Source organism: Grammomys surdaster, unplaced genomic scaffold (assembly GCF_004785775.1).
Source record: "Grammomys surdaster isolate TR1022 unplaced genomic scaffold, NIH_TR_1.0 373, whole genome shotgun sequence".
Lineage (NCBI taxonomy): Eukaryota > Metazoa > Chordata > Mammalia > Rodentia > Muridae > Grammomys > Grammomys surdaster.
In genome coordinates this window covers 9,654,913-9,676,722 of record NW_021604792.1, presented here as the reverse complement: position 1 = coordinate 9,676,722, position 21,810 = coordinate 9,654,913, and the positions used below count along the sequence as shown (strand labels likewise).

Here is a 21,810-nt window from a genome sequence, read left to right as displayed (position 1 = left end):
TCTCTCTCTCTCTCTCTCTCTCTCTCTCTCTCTCTCTCTCTCTTTGCAATAATTGATGAGCATATAGGCAGGTGTAGTGTCTCATACTTTAATCCTAGCACTCAAATGTGGCAGAGGCAGGTGGATGTAGATGTCTAAGTGTAAGATCAGACTAGACTACAAAGCCATGTCCATAACAGTTGGGGCTGTTACACAGAGAAATCCTGTCTCAAAAAACAAACAGAAATTGGTTGGAAGATACTGTACTTGAATGACTCTTCATTTGTTACAAATGTTATTTTATTCCACATTTCTATACTTTTTTCAATTGCATGAGACATCACCGAAAATGGAAATTATAAAATTAAAGCAAATTGTTGTCTTTTCATCTCTGAGCTCAAATAGAGCTTTCATAATCCCTCAGTTTTTAAGTATGGCTAGTAGGAATTCGAAAAACATTTGGATGAGCTAAAACAGAGAGAGGCATTTGACTGTATATTATTATCCTTTATCATGTGGACTAATCTACTATACTATTTGTATGAATATTCCAGATGTTTCATTATGAACAGGTATAGGAATTATCTCAGAAACATTACCTAAATTGTCCTTTGCTATAGATGATGTAAAATTCTGCGATATTATCAGGTGGGTGGTTGTGTTGTTGTTGTTGTTTTTGTTGTTGTTGATGATGATGCTTCCCCTTTAGGTGATGACAGATGTATTTTGAAGGGAGGATATACTAGTATTTAGTAAATTTCTCTCATTTGGGGAAAATCAGAGACAATTTCACAGGATGTATGGTGTTTAATGCAGGCAGTGGAAGGTTGACTGTTCTGAATATGCTTGTTGATTGAGTGGTTTTCTAGTGTCTACAAATAGAAGATGAGAAGGATTGGGAAATGGGGGTATAGATCAGATGTGATTTTGGTAGACATTGTGCTGGACATATCAGATATATAGCAAAGGAGAAAGCTAGGCAGATATGCTCATGGTGGGTCTGGAGAAGAACTGCTTGTTTTGGTGGAACTCAGCCTACTCCTGAGCTAAGTTGATTCTGGAATAGAGCAGTTGATTTTGCCAAAACTCACACAACTTAAGTCATTTTTGTGACCTTTCCAGTGTCTTCAATATGTGAAAGAGATTATTGTTGTATGAAAAAAAATGTCACCTAGGAACTCACACACACAAAAAAAAAGTTGTTGTGGAGTAAGGGACTGGGGACACTGTCAGTTATTAAAGGCTAAGGTGGCTTAAGTAATACGTTTCATGTGAAGGGCTCTTGGAGACCTGTAGTGATTGACGCACTAAGAAGTGGCTCTTCCATATGACTCAGCTGTATCTCTTCTGGTTATATACATGAATATCTGGGAGTCATCACACCACATAAACACTTGCATTTTTATCACTGCACTATTCAAAATTTCCATAACTTAGAACCAGCACATATGGAAGTTCAGATTTTGTTATTCTGGAGCTTCAGTATGGATGTTCATGGGGCTGGTCCACCCCATTGCACTCTCAGAGGCTTCCTTTCTGTCCACATTCTCATCAGCATTTATTATTGTTTACTGGAATCATGATGACTGTTCTGACTAATGTCAAATGAAATATTCTTTTAGTTTTAATTTGTGCTCATATGATAAATTAAGATTGTAGAAGATTTATAAAATATTTTTAGCCATTTGTATTTTTTCTATTGATAAATGTCCATTCATGGTTGGAAAGCTGGTTTAGCTATTAAATGCTCATAATGGAAAATATTAGAGAAATATCTATTCAATGTTCTGTATTTACCTTTTGGGACAAGTGTGTATTCTGAATATTATGCTCCTTTCTGATATAGAGGTGGCAAAGATTTTTATTTTATTTTGCTGATTCTACTAAATGAACATAGCTATAATGTGACTTCTACTATACTTCTAGATCAGTGCCTTCCTCAGCTATCATCAGAAACACTTCCTCCTGCAGCAGAAGGGAACAAACACAAACTCCCACTCAGATAAAGTATTCAGAGAATGAGAGACCTAACACAACCTTAACTGGAATGTCTTCACCAAATCTTAAAAGTATGCAGCAGTGGAGATCTAAAGAGTGTAAGAGCTAGAGGGGACGGAAGACACTAAAAAATCAGGCTTTATAAACAAAAAAGACTAACACATATGTGAATACACAGAGACTGAGACAGCATGCAGTGAGCCTGGACATGCCTGTAGCAGTTAAATTCCTAGTGGTGAAAACATGCCCTATCCCTAACCCATACACCATCTTCTGTTGGTAACCATGTGCAAATGAAAATTTGGTTCTCCCCAAGAGAGTCCCACAGAAGAAATGAACTAAGCATGCCCAGGAGAGCATATGAACAACATAAAATAAACTCAGAAATAAATTTGGAGGTTTCTTGTCTCATAGAATTACATCATGTCTCTTTCTCTGTCTCTGTCTCTGTCTCTGTCTCTCTCTCTCTCTCTCTCTCTCTGTCTCACTAATAATTTTATTTTCTTCTCAAAGTTGTATCTAAACGCACTCTTAAGTATGTGGGGATGTATTTGCCTGTGTGTTGCATGACAGTAGGATCAATACAGTGTGTGTATAATTAGGAAAGGAGTTTTATTCTATTGTCTTACAGGCTCAGGGGTAAAACAACAGTACAGTGGGTATTCTGTGAGTTCAAAAGCTGGAAACTTGGAGTTTAGTTAGAAGCTAGGAGCCCTGAAATATTGAAGAAAGTCATAAGTGTAAACATCATTAAGGCTAAGGAAGCTGAAGCCCCATGCATCAAAGTGAGGAACAGCTATAGTAAAAGTTCTGATCAATGAGAATCTGCTAGGATAATGTGAAAAACCTCCCATTTGCTTTTAGCTCTGTTCTAGCACCAAGCCTTTTAGATCATGCCACACACTCATATAGTGTTCCTTTTGCACAGAACTTCCTCACTTGACTTCCAATACTATTTGGAAAGCTTCTTACAGATACACATAAACATGTGCTGTACTAACATTCTTGATGTCTCCTTAGTTCAGAGAAGTTGATAGTCATAAAGAACTGTTGCATGAAGATTGCAGTAACTGTAGCTTGGACAGCTAGACATTATATTTTCATGCAGTTTGAATGAGCTATTAAAATTAATTTTTAAATATATTATTTTAAGTTGATTGATTGATAATTGTGACCACACTTGCCACCCCTTCTACTCTTCCTCAAACACCATTTAACTCATGGCACTCTTCAAACTAGATGGTTTGGATTTGTTTGTATGATTGTTTTTATGGCTCACTGAATCCAATTAGTCTTTCCTCTAGACACATGGGTATGATAAGGCTATTCTATAAAATATGATTAACCTACCAAGGACCATAGTCCTAGAAAAAAAATTCTCTCTTTCAATTAGCAGCCATCAAATTCAATAGATACTCAGGTAGGGGCGAAGGGCTGTGTACCCCTCTAGTATCCGTGTCATAGGTTGACTGGCTTGATTTGCTACAACCAAATATGGTTGCTGTGATTTCATGAGAGCAGTAATTCTCTCATGCCTAGAAGACAATGCATTGCTCTGGTCCTCCTGGACCTCTGGCTCTTAGAATGTTTCTTCCCCATTCTCTGATGTTTCCTGTACTTTGGGAGAAAGGGGAATAATGAAACATCCATAAATGGGATAATTATTGTTCTTTGCGTATTATTCATTTATGAGTCTCTCCTGTAATTGATGCTCACTGCCCAAAGATGTTTCTCTGGTGCATGCTAAGAGCTGTACTAAAAGGCAAGTACCTAAAAGATATTTTTACCAGGCTTTGCACTGTTGCTTTCACCCTAGCCTGGGGTTTTGTTTCTGTTCTTTGTTTGCTTGCTTTTTTTTTTGTTTGTTTCAGAATATCAATTTCTAGACAATAATGTTAAACATCTATTGGATAGTTAAGAGTGACATATCTTTCCTGCTTGATGACCAATAAAATATCATAATAAATCTCATTTCAATGATAAAAACAAGAAGCATCTTCACAGCTAAGGCTCATTATTTTTCTCATGAAAAAATAATGGAGGCCGTGTTGGCCTCCTCTGTTCACATACCAATTTATTAGGAGATTTCTTCATGTGGCCCAAATATCAATAAATCAAGAATATTTGTTAACATCAGGTGTAATATCCAAGACTTCCATTTGCATAAACAGTATTAGTAATAGCTCCTAAGTCCTGGGCAAATCTCTACCTTTTGGTTTGAAGATATTTTTACTTGTAACTTTGAAGAATCAAAAATTAATATATGAGAAAATGTTAATTCCGGCCTGATAAATTTCTAGAGTACTGACTGGATTGAGTTGCAAAGCTCCTACTGTGTCTGGAAATATGACTCAGTGGGAAAGTGTGCTTGTTGTGAAAAGCCTGAGGCACTGTGTTCAAATCCCCAGAATCCATATAAAAATGTGTATGGTCACACATGTAATTGTAACCACAGAAGTATAGAAAGTAGAGGCAGGATGAGCTTGTGAGACTACTGGTTTGCAGCATCACTCTAAATTCAGTGAGAGTCTATGTCTTAAGGGAAGAATATAGAAATAATAAGCAAAACCCTCCCATTTTCCTCCAGCCTCCATCCATCCAAACTCACATATATGCAGTACATACTATATTTATATATGCAGTGCAATAAATATAAACCTCATCTGAGGAGGGTTTGGTAGTTTGAATATACTTGTCACAGGTAGTGGTACTATTAGGAGGTGAGATCTTGTTAGAGTAAGTGTGTCATTGTGGTGGTGAGCTTTGAGACTTTCCTCTTAGCTCTCTGAAGACAGTCTGCTCCTGGCTTCCTTTCGATGAAGATGTAGAGAGAACTCTCAGTTTCTCCAGCTTCATACCAGTCTGGATGCCTCCATGCTTCCCACCATGATGTTAACTGACTGAAACTCAGAACCGTTAAATCAGCCCCAATTAAATGGTGTCCTTTATAAGACTGGCCTTGGGCATAGTTTTCTCTTTACAGCAATGGAAACACTCACTAAGAAAGAGGGCCTTCTGAGAGATACTTTTGCTTTACTCAGTGAGTAAGTGGCCTTTGCTGCTAGGTGCTTCAGGTGGAGTTGTTATCCTTTGCTTATTTAGATAATGTCTAACTGTGATACTAGACATGTCGGAACTAAGTTTTAAGTTTAAGCCTCCAACTTACTTATTATTCCCACTTTGGATTAAAGTTTTCTGTTGCATTTCTCCCATTACTTCTGCAAATGACACTCTGGCTACTTTGACTTACCCTGGAATTGACAAGAAGTCTAATCTAGTCTCCACTGGCATCTTGCTTATGAATGTCAGTTATACCCAGGAGCACTCATAAAGTAAAGCTGGAGCTGACATCCTCATACATCATATGATTACAGGTTTGCTCTCCCCACACCATTCTTTCTCTTTCTCCATTCTATCTTCTTTGTCTTCTTGTCTCTTTTCCTTGTTATGCCTTCTCCATGTATTTCTTCCAGTTCTGAACATTTGTGCTACTATTGGGCATCTCTCTTCTTCGAGACACATATATCTTTTTACAGGTAGCACAAAGATCTTTCCACTCACAGAAAAGCACTAGAAAGGCAATCATTTTAATGCACAAGATGTTCTCTTTAGGGGAAGAGATACATAACCTGTTTTTCTACCCAGAATTCTAGGGATGGAGGTGTTTATTACCCTGGTGATAAACACTATATATACAGCCAGGCCATATCAAACAGGACTGGAGACACCTAATAGTTTAGGTGACCTTTGTTTTTTATGTATGGCTAAAGGCTCCTCCAAGCTTGAACTAGTTTTAAAGGTAGCTTAAATGAACTCTACAGTATATGTATTACAGAGACCACACTAGATTCTTCCATAGACTCTAAAGATAAAAGATGTAGCCTATCTCTAGTAGCTATATATCCTTGGAAAAACTGATGTGTGACAAACACTTTGAGTTGAATTTCAATGTTATTATGGCTCCTTGTGCACAGGTGATTTTATTACGACAGGAAAATTTTTCCTCAAATTGTACAGTCTTAAAATTTGCTGACAATAAACTGTTTAGGGTCAGACTTTAGATGATTGAACTGCCACCAGCTCACAACGTACTGCTGAACTGTAGTTCCTTCTTGCCGATCACCATTGTTCCTCTAGCATCTGTGGTCATTGTAGGAACTCCCACGCATCTTCTGATGGGGAGGGACTCCTTTTCTAACACCATCCTATCCCACTTCCAATGATTCCATAAAATCATCACTCAATTTATCATTTGGGTTTCATCTAGTAGCTTTTGTGGGCCTACCTGTGGGATTATTAGGTGGGGTTTCTCACTGACATGTTTGGCACTATCCATTTCTCATCTGCTGTTATAAGAACATTTAAAAGTATTTGAATGTATGTCTGGAGAGCTGCTGGGTGACAGAAAGAGTAACTTTAACCATTTTCTTTTTTTTCTTTTTTTATAATTTATTTTTTCTCAAATCGTAGAGAATTAGTGTTTCTAATTTATCAGATACAATGTGGAGAAGGGGTTATGTTTCCAGTAATATTCTGTGTGCTGGTTGTCTTAACATCCTCCTGACTGAGAGGTCTTGGAGGATTTCATCTTGCCTCCAAATTAGTTTCTTGTACAATATATTTTTCCTCTCATGTCTTAGACAGGCATTATCTCTTTCTTCTTTACTACTGCTGAGAAGGCACAGATCTGGTGTCCTTGGTTTCCATAGGACTCTATTTTAGCTAATGGGAGATTTATGAAATTCAAAGATCGAGTGTATCACCCTTCATTTGATAAATAATTTGAATATATTGAAGGGAAAACTCTATCTTCTTCCACTGTGAACAAAAAATCCAGTGCCTGTCTTATTATAATATTTATTATGCATATCATTTGTACATATAGATTTAATCCCATTTACTTAACATTTAACAATTTAAATTAATTATATTAATTATAATTAACTTATATTAATTAACAATAGAATATTTCAAAAAGGTTAAGATGGTTTATAAATATATCTTTCAAAATGTAATTTAGTGAAATGTAGTCTATACAGTACTTCCCAAAATAGCATTATATTTTAATTCTTTGCCTTCTTCCTGTCTGCCACTATGTGTTGGCATGCTTTCAGATACTGAAGAAGCTTAGTTCCTGATTTTAAAGGAAAACGGTTGCAGTGAGTAGAAACAGTCAAATAAGCCAAACAGGATATAGTTCATACAAACAGTAAAATCCTTCTTTAAAGAACAACTTGAAACATGAGCTTGTTTAATATTGTCTCATATCAGGTAACACTGCAGACAAGCCAAACAAGATTCTAATGGCATCTTAAGTCCCTAGTAGAGAGGATTGTGAAATCTTTATTACTAAAGTAACTTTTATTCTCCTGTAGTTATTGTTAGTTTAAAGGGTTGTTGTCTCTACCTGCAAAACTAGGGCTAGTCTCGAAGCTTTTAGCCTCTGTACAATCTTATCAAAGCCTTGAATGTTTTCACCTTTTGAGACTTACGGTTGAACAAGCTCAGTTTTTCTTCTTATTTCTGATCTCTCCTTGGCTGATTCAACTCAGCTGTTCTGGGTCAAACTCTTCCTCAAGCTGACTAATTCAATCTGACTTTTCTCAACTTTTCCACTAATTGTTTTGCTTGGTGTCATACTAACTTTGGCAATCTGTTCTAATCCTCTGGGTCCTTCTCATTTCCTGGCTTATTCAATATTTACCCTAGCTTGTTTTCTGTCTTTATCCTGTCTCTGTAAAACTCTTCTGGGAAAACTGCCTCCTTTGTCTCCCTCTAGCCTGCTCTCTTAAATAGGTTCTTCTTCCTCTCTGAGTGTTGAACATATCCCAGTCTGTCAAATCTTTTCTGATTTGTCACTTCATCTGCCATTCAATTAGACATCACTTTCAAACATGGGTGTTTCCTTCTACAAACCAACTATACCTTCATTATTTGGTATTAAATGTGTGTGCCAAGGACATGTCTGTATTCTAACTGATTTCTGTTGTGATTGATTTTCAAGAACATCAAAGCACAGAACATAACAGAGTATGCAACCAACACTGGCAGGAGAAATTTTCCCAGTAACAGTAGTTACAGCCTATGAGAATGTTTCCTTCTAAGATTAGTAACAGCTGGCTAGACACGCTTTGGCTTCCCAGGCCCTAACATCCTCCTCAGGAAAATCTAGAAAGAGAAGGAAAGGAATTCACAAAGAAAAGCATAAAAGAATACTAGTATGTGATAGTGAAATACTCACAGTTGTTTATTAGTAGTCAGATTTGATAATTTAATAGAAAACAAAAATGGTATTTTGATTTGGTAGTACAAGTGCAGAACCAACATTCAATTCCACACCTACAAGGTTTTCAGAAGTAAGAGGAAATTCTACTTGATGGACGTATGAGTTATGGTTGGGAATTAGCTTTTCCAGTCATGTACTTGTGTGATCTCAAAATGTCATAATGAACTTTGACTTCATCCTCTGCTTTTTTAAAGGTCATCAATGAATATCCTTCCTTGAAGTGCTTAGGTAAATCTCAATTAATCCCATGTTAGCCTGCTTGACTTCCTTTGCCTCAGGAAAACTTTTAATTCTACAATGTCAATGTCATCATTATCATCATCAGCAGGAGCAGCTTTTTTGTTTGTTTGTGTTCTGTTTTTTCCTGTGTTTTTGTTGTTTTACTTTTTTTTTTTAACAAGTAATGAGCGGTAGCTTCTGAAAGTGTGATGGTATGATAAACTGGACCAGCATAATGAAGCTCCAGAAAAACTAAATTTGAATTTCTATATGTGATGGTTCCAAGTTACAGGTAGTTTGAATAGCACAGTGATAAATGTGCAAATATTTATTTGGTACAATGACTTATATAATCTTGTATATAAATAATACAAGGCTTAATCTTTCATTCCATTCTAAACGATTGAAGACATTGCATAGAGATACACAGGAACTAAGATACAGAGCCTGCCTATTGCCAGAAAATTGTCTGGGATTCATTGAATCTATCTCTAGTTAGGGAAAGCATTAGATTACCTCCAAGAAGCCTAAGACACTTTCTTCTGTTCCTTGTGTGATGGTAAAGAAAAAGTGAAGGCCAAAAGCCCATGCAGTCATTGGATTTAGTAGTATAATGAGATGATTTGTATATGAATGACAAAATCTAATATTTTTAATAGTATATCTTGATGCCCCCATATTATGTAGAATATTTAATACATTTTTATCTGGGCATTATAAGAAACATTCTTAACCTATTACAGGGATAATTTTTTTCAGCTTTCTCAGACAATATTGTGAATTTCTTTTCTGCAATGCTCTGATAGGCAATCTTGTCTCTCATCGTACTTACTGCTGTTTTACATTCTGTTTCAATCTCCCTTGTTCTTACCATCTTGTGCCTGCTTTCATCTACGTAACAACAACAACAACAAAAGCCAACCAAGCTATTTTCATTTTCTCAGTCTCTGTGACACTAACTGCTAGACAATCCAATTGACTGTACCTTCCAAATGCATCTCAAAACTGTTCTCCTAGCCCTGATCAGTTCAAATTCTTCCCTCAAGCCATTAATATTTCATTGTTGCCTGTGCACTGGACAGCTCTCTGCACAACCCTACCTGCTCTAGGGGGTTGGGGGCAAGTTGGTGCAAAGTCAATGACACAGACTCTGGGAGCAGGTGAGAAATGCCTGAGGAAGCTCATCTGAGAACTGCTGCAAGCTCCTTAAATATCCTCCAGCCACACTGCCATTGGTCCCAAAAAATATCTATTCTAAACAGCAGATCCTGATTGGCTGGCATTAATTACACTAACAATCCTTGGTCTCTCAGGCAATTCTCAATTAGGTCCTTCTGTAGGAATCCTGGTGTCACAGGCAGCCCTTAATTAGGTCCTCTTATAGGAAATGCTTTTGTAGCTACACAGGCCCTCCCAGAGGCTTTACATAGAAGTGGCTCCACCTTTCCTGCTACATATCTACCTTTTGTTTTTAGATTTTGACAGCCTAGTGGAAGCCGGCCTGCCATTGCCTCGACATTGTTGACTCCACCTTGGAGGATTCCCAGTATACTGTCTCCGGTTTTACTGTCTTCCAGAATCTTACCTGTCCTTGACTATCAGCCCTCAAAGAGATATCACATGTCACATAAGAGGAAGATGAGGAACAGCCTACGTGGTGGTCTCATGGATCTCTGACATCCATGCTTTGATCACTTCCTTACAGGGGCCGCAATTGGGATCTTTGTGAGCCATCAGCACCTGAAGAGTTGCCTTATTTATAGAACACTGCCTGGAGACATGCTATGTGAGACACAAAATAATTATTAGTTGATATGACCATTCATATATGACCATTTCTCTCCAATCATAGCATAAGTAGCTATCCACAAGGTGTCAAACAACCTCTTAATATTATCTCACACTTTTTCCAAGAATCCAGCATCGAGGGAGAGCACAGATACCGTGGTCACAATGAGGTTGGCTATGTTTTCCCTTAACAGTACAGAATATATATGGAAATTTTCTGAACAGATAATTTTAAGATATTGCTCCAAATGTTTTCGGGCTTTCAGTGGTGTTATATAAGGGGCTAGGCAGATTGAGTGAAACCTGGGATTGCATGCCAATAGAGATATGTCCCTAATTAAGGCCAACTCTTTTGTCAGTAAGTCAATCTGTTGTAAAATGTGGATGGCCTGATAAAGATGTTGATTTAGTACCTCCTGTGCTTTCAGCATCTCAGCTGATTTAGAGACTACAGCATTGACAGTCTCTGCTGTAGTGGCTGTCTGGATCAAGGCAACAGCAGCTGTTGCCCTGGAAATGCCTGAAGTGAAGAATGCAACAATGGTACCTGTGATACCAAAATCCCTCTTTCTCTGGTGTAGGGGTTGTAAGTGAGTCTGAGCTATCAAAGTGACTGCATGAAAGTTGGTGGTATTTACCAAAGGCTTCCAAATAGTGGCTGGCTCCCTCATCGGGATAGCCATTGTTGAATAACACATTCAGCAGATGGTCAGGAGACATTTCTCATTAAAACAGTCAATGTTGTCTCTGGCAGTGGAGGGGTTAGTGACCAGAAAGAAAAAGGGAGGTCACACACAAACTGGGATGGCTTTCCAGCCAATCTGCCTGCCAATGGTCACATTCACTGGAGTTGTTCAAGTCCACATTTTGGCTGACCTGTTTATGTGGAAATATGTCCCATTAAAAAGATGACCATTATTTAGAAGATTAAGTTGGCATAAATCAAGACAATTAGAGGGGCCATAAAAATCTCAGTTGCTCATAATGAGGTCATATTGGAAATCCTGTTAATATAGGGAAGCATCATGTGAGGTAAACTTCCACATATCAAAAGCTTAGGTTAGATGACAATATCAGGTAGTCCCTGGTAAATTTTACACGTAGTGAGACTGGCAGTGCTCCCAGAGGATAGGAAGTCTAATAAAAGTGGACATTTGAGGGACTCTTGGACATCGAGGCAGGGGTGGACCTGATATGCTTGGGGGATCTTCTGGGGATTTGTAATCAGTAAGGGGAACATGAGGTTCTATGCCTATTATGATGCCACAAGCTAGATTACCATGAAAGTCCCCTTAAATCATGCCAGAGGTAAGCTAAGGGTACCTCCAATGGGGCCAGAGTGAAAGGGCTAGTGGAGTGAGGGACCATGAACAGTGGTGCTAGAGGACAGCTTAGAGGCTGAGAGCTGGAGTGCTGGAGCAGAGGTGCCCTCATCCTTATCCCTAAAATCAACCTGCTTGTTCGGAGAAAATGGAATGAGGTCAGTAATAAAAAGTGAATATTTGTCTGATCCTGGCAGTGTTTGTTATGGACAACCACAACTTCTGCTGGGGAGGAGCTTTTTTTTAGAGTTTTTAATATTTGTGTTTATTCTTCATTTATAGTTGAATATTAAAACAACAGCAATAGCCAAGTAGTGAGAATATTATGATTACAGTCCTTCCCACATTCACTACTGCTTATAGAATGTCAAAGAATGACTGGCACATTAAGAGATCTGACACTGAACACCACCTCTGGGGTGATGTTCACCATCCTCATATGCTTCTCTATTATAATGTTGACATCTTTCTTGATTTGGATCAGAGTCCACCAGTTCTCTCTGATCCATTTCATCAGTCTTTTCTTCCATCCTTTCAGGAAGGAGTTTGTCCAGCAAAGAGAGTTTACTAGGAGAGAGAAAGCCATTTTCAGGAAAGTTTACCTGGGGAAGAATTCTTAAAATTGGCAATGAATGCAAGTAGGAAGAGGACAAAGAAAAAGGGAGGGATAATTCCAGACTGTACCTTGCACTTGCAGGCAAAAAAGAGAACACGCATCCAGAGGTCAGGGTCCCACATGCTCTCTGGGGATATCCAGGGGCCCAATATGGCAGCCTTGTTCCGAAATTAGTCCAGATCATGAGTCTTAACCTTGACACCATGAGTAACCTCAAGGGTTTTCAGAGCCTTAATCTGAGTTCCTTGATGGTGGAGGGGAGAGAACCCATGAAGACAAGCACAAAGGAAACAAACCACTAACACATATAATAAGTATGACAGAAGAGGTGATAAAAGTCATTATGTACTAAGCAAGGGACTCCCTCAATATAGCTCGAAGACCTTATGCCTGGATGGTGTACCCAGGAAGGGAAAGGTGTTTGGAAGCAAATCCCTGGTACCACCACCTGGGAAACCAGCCCCTATGTGAGGTACCAGGGTGAATCCTGACCAAAACTGAAAATGAGGAGACAAAGACAAAGAAGACGGAAAAGATGGCAGCCTCATATTTATCACAGGACACTCACCCAAAGACAAACAGGAATACAAATGGACTCTGCAGTTTTACTGTACACTTGCCTCATGATCACTGCATGCTCACTGCAGAATTGTTAAATGGGACCTTATGAAACTGAAAAGCTGCTGTAAGGCAAAGGACATAGTCAATAGGACAAATCGGCAACCTACAGATTGGAAAAAAAAATTTCATTAACCCCACATCAGATGGAAGGTTAATATCCAAAATATATAAAGAACTCAAAAAGATAACCTCCAAAAAAAGAGAAAAAAAGAAAAGAAAATCCCCAAAAACAAAACTAAAACAAAACAAAAACAACCCAACCAAAAAATGAGGTATAGAACTAAGCAGAGAATTCACAACAGAGGACTCTCTAATAAAGACATGTGACTCTTAACATGTATTCTTGTCAAGTATGAACTTCTGCTGGGTACTATGCTCTGCACACAAGGGCGAGTCCTGCACTTCTGTGGTTTATAGAGATTATTACTATAAAGATAACCGAACAGCGGGTCTCTCTATAGATAATCTAACAACTACACAAAGACCAGGCTGGTGACTTTTACGACACTTGTCATGCATACATTCTGAATAGAGAATATTTTACAACTTGACATTTCTTCTCTGTTCAATTAAAAATGGTTGATTTTCTCTGGGCTCATTTGTTTTTATGAGAAGAAATTATAGGTATTTGGTCTTTCCATGTCTCTATATTTATTTTTATGAATGTCTTTGATTTTTGCATACCATATTTGGGAAGACAATCAAGATGCTAGAGGAACAGAAATGGAAAACAGTGTATCAAATAAGCAGTGGAGGAAACTGCAGTCCTGTAGGAAGTCCATTTATCTTTAATTTGATGAGTCTGGAACACAGTCTCTGACTCTTCCAAATATCATTCAGTTGGTGCCCTTTTCCTGACCTTCTCCAGTCTCAGCAGAGTGTGAAAGAGATTTGTGTATTATGAAAGAAAAATATCACCTAGGAACTCTCCAAACACAACAAAATCCATTCTACAGGTGCGGACCTGTGAGACCTTCAGGAAAGTTGGAGCAAAACGAAGTACCCTGCACCAGGGCAGTCAGGTCTGTGTAGGTGAAAGCAGCTTTGAGTGAATGTGTAAAATAGGTACATTTCACAGGTTCCAAATCTCAATTCCTGTTCTCATCCTTTTCAGTTTGCTATGTCTGAAATAAAATGTTGACTTGGTGAAATTATCAAGAGAAATTTATATTTCAGTTTTCAATATCAGAAGTCGACGTTACTGGCCACACATTCATTTTCTTGACATGCCTGATCTTGGATTTTAGACGATAGCGTCCTTGCTAGGTCTTTACATGGGGCTTTTCTCTTAGACATGTAACCCTAGTATCTCCTTGAGTGCTCACATATCTTATTTTTGTCCCTTGTCTTGTTTTGATTTCCTGTATAAAAAAGATGCCAATATAAATCACGGAGGGAAGAAGACAGATACGCCTGCCTTTTATTGTAGAGAAATAGGAGGGCAAGAGGGTAAGGAGAGGTGGGGAATTGTCATTTAAGGCTTAAAATATTCTCTGTAAAAAAAACGAGTACTCTGCACAGCCTCACGGGAAGATAAAGGCTGCGGGTTCAGCGAGGCTCTCTCCACTGAATGTCTGAAAACAGGGAAAGGCAGCCCACTCTTCTCACTCCAGGTCACCTTCCTCCTTGTGTAGAGTGCTGCAGGGCTCGAAAGCCAGAGATTCGCTTATGTGGGTTAAAGGTCAGCATTTCCAAAAGCAGCCGTGCTCCAGATTCCTCCATCTCTGGCACCACTGATTGCACTGGCCCTCTGGGTGCAAAGGCTCCTCAAGGCAAAGATACCTCTCTCTCAAGGCCAGTCATCTTCTGGAGGCAATCGAGTGACATCAGAGATTTTGCCCAATTAGTCAGCTTCACAGTTTCCACATAAGAGAGGCTTCCGACAAAACATCTCTGCGAAGTTACAGCCAACACTCCACATGTCCACAAGTGATACATATGTAGACTGTAGAAGAATTTCAGGAGCCCAGTACCAGAGTGTAACAACCACAGGCATGAAGGCCATCTGGTAGCTGTAGATTCTGGCTAGGCACAAATCAGGCAGCATGACTGTCTCATTACTCATCACTAGAATGTTCTCTCGCTTAAGGTCCCAATGAACAATGCAGTTTTCACGAAGAAATTCTAGGCCTCTTAGAAACCCTTAGACGCGTCAGATATTTGATGGTCTCAACTAGCAAGACTGGTGGGGGTGCTTTGTCCAGGTATGCCCTTAGGTCCTCAATACTACGGCAAATGCTCAAATACTAGGGTGATCTTGATGTCCCTATCAGTTCTGGAAGTAGCACAGACATCTATCAGCCATATAATATTGGGAGGTTCAAAGGCTTCCAACGTCCTTAGCAAGAATACCTCGTGAACTGTGCTGATGGGAAGTCCTCCTCCAGCTGCTGCTCCATTAGGAACTCACACACAGTTGAGGGCCACAGAGTGGTCACTGTGGAGATCTCGGGCTTTGAATATCATACAGGAGGCACCAACACCAATTCCAGCCACTGATTCATGTCGAGTGGTAGCCATTATTGGAACAGGGTATCTTACACCTGGCCAAGATCTGTGGAGGTGTCCCTTTATTTGGGACCTGGGAGCCTACTCCTGTGACGCCATACACCAGGGTTCAGTCTGGAGCAGCTGGACACTTTGGGCCAGACCATAGACACTGGCTGCAAGATAGAGAGCCCCCTCACGCCCACCCTCACCTTGTAATCAGATGCCAGAGAGGCACACAGAAACCCCTATATCTTATTTTTTAAGGCACAGTCACAGTCATATTTTCTGGGTCCCAGTCTAACCATCTCTTTATATAATTTCTTCTTTAAAATTTAAAAAAAAATATTCTTCAATCTTTTTTTACAGTCCAGTCGTTATCCCCCTCTTGGTCCACCTTCTGACTGTACTTCATCCCTTACAGCTTTCCTTGTTTCCAAGAGGATGTCCCCATTTCCCTCCCCAACTCGAAACTCCACCCCCATCCACAATCACACCCCACCCTACACCCCACCCCATGCCCTACCAGATTTCCCCAATCCATGGGGCCTCAAGTCTCTGAAGGTTAGGTGTGTTTTCTTTCACTGAGGCCAGACCAGGCTGTATATGTCTCTGGAGCTTCATATCAGCTGGTATGTGTTTCTTAGTTGGTAGCTCAGTGTCTGAGAGATCTCAGGGGTCCAGGTTAGTTGAGACTGTTGTTCTTCCTAAGGGGTCCGCCTCAGGGATTTAACCTCAGGGATTCCCAGCTTCTGTTCCTTGTTTGGGTGTTTTATATAATCTCTTTAACGTCCATGCATCTACATTCAGTCTTATTGTGAGATAATGCTCTTCCAGCCTACAGATAGGATCTGCTCTAAAAGAAAATCAGCCTGAAGACCTCCCAATTGTCACTCAGTTAAGGGAATTTAGTTCAGGCACAATTATAAAGCTGAGTTGGGTCTATGTTTCAAATACATTCTAAATATGACTACTTACCTACTCTAATACTGGTGAAGCCAAGGATTTACTGATATAACACCTTACTCATGGTATGGAGTAACTACTACCAATTTACCACATGTCATTTAACCTTCAGAAACACTCTACTGTAAATATAGCAAAAATTATTTTCAGTATGGTATGACCGAGGCTCATCTAAGTCTGGTATAAAGGGAATCTACAGACTAGAAATCAGCAAGTTCCAGGGCTTGCGTTCCTGTTGCTATGTCCCAGTGCTTTCCAGTTTTGTTTTGTTTTGTGTTTGTTTTTGTGTTTTTGTTTTGTATTTCCATTGAGAGTAAAACTGTTAGTAAAACTATGCCCAGCTCTTTGATTCTTGTAGTATCAGTATATGTGAATTTTTAGCAAGCATAAGGGATTGGTTTTAAAAAATGCCTATTAGAAGATGTATATGTATATTCCATTTACTTATTTCATTCTTCTTGAGCATTCTTCCAGGCCTTGAGGAAGTTTAATCTTCAAAGATTTGTAGCTGGAGAAGGATGTGTTGTTCTCTTTCTCTAGAGAAATGTCTAGAGCCTTAGATGACTAGAGTCTTAAGAATTTCAGGTGCACTATTAACTTTTCATTATTTTTCCTAAGAGTTCTTAGAGAAGAATGTAATCAAAACTTCTTTCAAATGACATTTCAAATCATAACAAGATTCCCTAATAGCTTATAAAGCTATATAAAAAAAACATAGGCAAACAATCTTAAGATAGAGATTTTGTTCAAGTGATTAATTGGTGGCTCCCATGCACATTCACAGATTTTCTTCAAAGGCTAGAAATTTCTTTCTGCTGAAGAGAATTGTGCATGCACATTCACAGTTTTTCTTCAAAGGCTAGAAATTTCTTTCTGCTGAAGAGAACTGTGTAACTACAACACTTTTGCTTGAAGATGTACATCATTACATTAATAGCAGTTAGGAAATCAGAATGTATAGCAGTTTCTTAATTCCAATGAATAGTCACTAGAATGTGGCTCGTGTAAAACACTGTAAATGACTATTATGTGGGAATTCTGGCAATATAAACTCACATTTTCTCTAACCACTACCTCTTTTAAAACCCATGTCTATGTGGACAGGTACTAGAGTTAGTTACATTCTAATTCTTAGCAACATTTCTTGTTCTTCTTATCTTAGGTTAAATAACAAGAAGGGCAGCCAGAGTGCTTTGTTATAAATAATATACGTTTGTTTTTTACATTTCAGGGCTATGAAAGCTAAAGATCACAGTACTACAATATACTGAGTACCTAGTGAAGACCTTTTCTCAGAGTTAATTCTCTGACACAAGCCATTTAAATAGAATGATGGGGGTGGAAGCATTGGATTACAAGATTCAGGGCTTTTTGTTCTCTATTCCTTAGCACCTCAGCTAAATTGCTGGCAGTCTTATAGTTTGAGAATTTTAAGCCATATAAAGAACAACATCTTCTTGAAAGATAGAGAAGGAATTAAATCCAAACTTTCAAGAACCAACTTTATTTGACTGAATACAATTTTCACACACATCTCTCGGCCAGTACCTGATATGTATGACCTCAGGCAATTTCTACTCCTAGATGTTGAGGGACTCCTGCCAATAATTCTCAACATGTGGGGAAAAAGAGTTCAGGAAACGAGGCTTAAATACATCATTGTAATTTGCTGTGGAGCACAGTGCCAGGACTACAGTACAAGGTGGGTGAGAAGAAATATTTCAGAATATTTCTGAAAGAATTCAGCATTATAGGCCAAAATATGAAAATAGCATAGAATATTACTGCACAGACTCACTGCACCTTGGACTTTACAGAAGACAACAGACCACCTCGTTCATCTGTATATTTGAGATCAATATCTGCAGTGGTTATTAAAGAGTTTCCTAGAAGAATGAGATCAAAACAAAGCTTACAGTATATCTCTCATAAAGAGGAGCGTACTCTGAATTATTAGACCTAAAATTGTGTAGTATGAAAAGGAAAGTGGACTGTTATGCTAACCTATTGGTGGTTTATGTAGCTAGCTTATCTACCATAAACCCCATGAATATCAGTGAAGCCTTGGTGCTTTAGAGCACTGATTGGGGATAGAGCCTAAATACCTTGTATATTAGATAGAATGAGTATCTACCTTCATTTACCATGTGTTCAAGTGTGATATCCTAATGAATTTGAGACCTGGGTTGAAATGACTGCTGCATTAATAAAAATTGTGACCATATATCATGTATACAGGACACATACAATATGACTGATAGAATAAGTGCTATAAAGATTGTCAGAAGTATCTGCTGTCTTCCCTTTGAAATTTGAGAATGTTGGTGACTAATATCCTTTTCTCCCAACAACACATATTGGAAGAACAGACTCAGTCTCATAAAACAGACTGAAGTTCAAATTATGTCAAGACTTTACATTGAATATATATATACTGGTATCTTACCCAATATTCCTTCAAAGAATGTTTGTTTCTGAAGTCACATGCCATACCTTTTATAGATAAAACAATGACAGTCTTCCTAACCATTTTACTTTATGGGCTAGGTCCCAAGAGAAGTCAGGGATGCAAAGAATCCTGTTTGCCAGGTTTTAGGTCACCCTGTAGGGAACTCAAAAGTTCCATTGTTCTGAGTCTCTATAAGTTAGAGCTGCCTCATTTTGTTCCCTCTCCTAGAAAGGATTGAGAACAACTCCAGAGCCTCCTCCAGGATGTTGGTGGTTCTGCTGACGGTGATCCTGCTGACCGTGAGCTCAGTTCAAAGCTCAAAGGAAGGTATAATAAAATAGGTTGGGAGTGGATTTTTGTCTGGAGCTAAGAAAACCATAATGTAGGAAAAAGGGAAGTGGATAGTGGTTACAAATATGATCAACGTATTATGTATACTGCGGAAACTAGTCTTGTTGCATAATAGGTGCAGGACAGATATAAGAGATAAACACATTCCAAAATTGCTAAGAAAATAGAGAATCAGGTAGCAAGAATGACCCTTTATACATAAAGAAACATGTTAAGGCTAAATTTACATGGTTTTGAATTTATAAATTGATGCTGGAATTTCATACATGAATACTTTATTTAGACTGAATTTTTCCTCTCCCTCCCCACCTCCCAGGTACTCCTATGTTTCTCTCTTACTCGCTCTCATATTCATGTCTTCCTTATTATTGTTGCACATGCTTTCACACTTACACAGAGAGAGGAGGGTGAGGGAGGGAGGGAGAGAAAGAAAGGAGGAGAGGAAAGAGGGGAGGAAGAGAGGAAAAAGAGAGAAAGAAAGAGAAGTCTATCAAATATTGCAGGCATGTAGAGGGGTTAAGGCTGACCACTTGCGTTTGGATAACCTATCAGGCATTCACCCATAGAGAAAACCGCCTGTCCCTCTTTTGGCAGCCATTGGTTACCTATAGCTCTTCACTTACCAGTAGGTTTTTACTCTCATTCACATTCAGAAAATCAGTATACAACTGTAGTACATTTGACATGATGTTTACTTCTTTATTTTCTAGATGTTTACTTCTTTATTTTCTTCTTGGAAAAACATGCTAACATAAGGAAAGGAAATAGTGAAGAAAAGGGTCATAATGATATAGCAAAACTTGGCCTTGCAATAAATATAGCAAATACAAGTTGTAAGTTTTAAAGAATTCTAGGATGGCAAAATGTAGGCTTCATTTTTAGGCAGGTGGTTGAGATTCATTAATCACACTCCTGTTTTTCTGTATCGTCCTCTCTTTTGAGACATTTCAGAGTGTGTTTGACAGGCTCACATAGATTAGTGAGATGATGGATAGAAGTTATATCTCCTTATCATATATTTTTGAGTTTTAAAAATTGATGAATACATTTCAGTTTATTTTCTTGAGAAATCTAGTATACTATTTTGAAATTAGCTTTCACATGCATATTATTTCATAGAAGTCAACTATGATGGTACTTCCTTTTTATTCTTTGATACAGCCAAGTTTGTCTTTCAATGTCCTCTACTTTTGAGATTTTCAGGTCTCCAAATTATACTATAGCTATCTAAAATTTGTAGTAACTAATGAATGTGAGGTATAATAATTTATGCAAATCTTCCATACTGCTACTTCTGGGTGACACGAGTTTGAATAACAGTATAGCTTGGGTTCTATTCTAATCATAGCTTCCATGTTGCCCAAAGGAGAATTGACTGCTGAGAAACAGCTTCCAGATCCAAAGACTACTCATCCATGGCAGCAAGACTTGTTAAGCTATTTCACTCTTTCTCAGAATTTCCCTAAAAATTACATAGTTTTATTGTAAATATTGAACAGAAAATCCTTTTTCTGCTCTCTTTCTGTTTCTCGACAAAATCTCATTATTGGTAATAGGGAACAATATTCAGTGTGAGTACTGAAAGAATCTGGTGGGGAGATTTGTTTTTGTCTTTCTCTGTTCACTTTGTGTATTTATAGATCCTTGAAGAACTATCTTTTGTCTCAATGCTAGTTCATGAAGTGAGACTGAAGTACAAAGGAAGCCTCTTATTACCATATACAACTTTGTTTCCTGGGAATTGTAATATATTTAATTTAACATCACATGTTGTGGAGAAATTTAAGGAAAACTACTTGCCTCAGGAGCTTAGTTAAGAATCCACCCATATTGTCTGCATATAGAGGAGCTATCAAGACTAAGAAATGGACATGACTGTAGTTGGTTTCTGACAAATAGTTCTAGACTGGCAATGTGGGATGAGGTCAGACAAATACAAAGGGATATCAGTCTCTTACATTGTGTATCATATGTAAACAGAGACAAAGGATCAGGATGAGCACATACTCATGAGACTAAGTCCTAGAGAACACCCAATAAGACCCTCTGATAACAGTTGAAGTCCAGCAGAAACCCTTCAAGCAAGAGCATCTCATAGTGAAGGCAGCCACTCACATTCATACACTTTACCTCCCCAACTCCAACAGAGACCACCCTATGGTGGAAATAACCACTCCCATTCTCACTATCCTCCATACCACCACCCACACAGACGACCACATTGTGGAAGCAACCACACACAACCTCGCCCTCCTCACCCTGACCATAGCAACCATACTCAGCCTCTACCTCCTTATCCAGACCTAGGCAACCAGGCACAGCCTCGTCCTCCTCGACCAGGTCAAGGTAACCAGACTCATCCTCATCCTCCTCACCCTGGCCATGGCAACCACACTCAGCCTCGACCTCCTCATCCAGACCTAGGCAACCAGACACAGCCTCGTCCTCCTCGACCAGATCAAGGCAACCAGACACAGCCTCGTCCTCCCAGACCAGATCAAGGCAACCAGACACAGCCTCGTCCTCCCAGACCAGGTCAAGGGAACCAGACTCAGCCTCGTCCTCCTCACCCTAGCCAAGGCAACCAGACACGGCCTCGTCCTCCTCGACCTGATCAAGGCAACCAGACTCAGCCTCGTCCTCCTCGACCTGATCAAGGCAACCAGACACGGCCTCGTCCTCCTCGACCTGATCAAGGCAACCAGACTCAGCCTCGTCCTCCTCGACC

The 21,810-nt window shown here is 39.0% G+C and overlaps 1 protein-coding gene and 1 pseudogene across 1 annotated transcript in view; one reads left to right on the top strand and one right to left on the bottom strand.

The window, feature by feature from the left end:
• Window positions 1-14,433: 14,433 nt before the first annotated feature.
• Window positions 14,434-15,349, bottom strand: LOC114632545 (annotated as a pseudogene).
• A 3,645-nt stretch (window positions 15,350-18,994) lies between these two features.
• LOC114632413 (basic salivary proline-rich protein 4-like) overlaps window positions 18,995-21,810 on the top strand; it is a 3,021-nt gene continuing 205 nt past the window's right edge. Inside the window, exons 1-3 of the mRNA XM_028780919.1 lie at window positions 18,995-19,058; window positions 20,431-20,558; window positions 21,230-21,810. The exon at window positions 21,230-21,810 is cut by the window's right edge and continues 205 nt beyond it. Coding sequence (XP_028636752.1) covers window positions 18,995-19,058; window positions 20,431-20,558; window positions 21,230-21,810 — 773 coding nt within the window. The remainder of the gene's footprint in view (window positions 19,059-20,430; window positions 20,559-21,229) is intronic.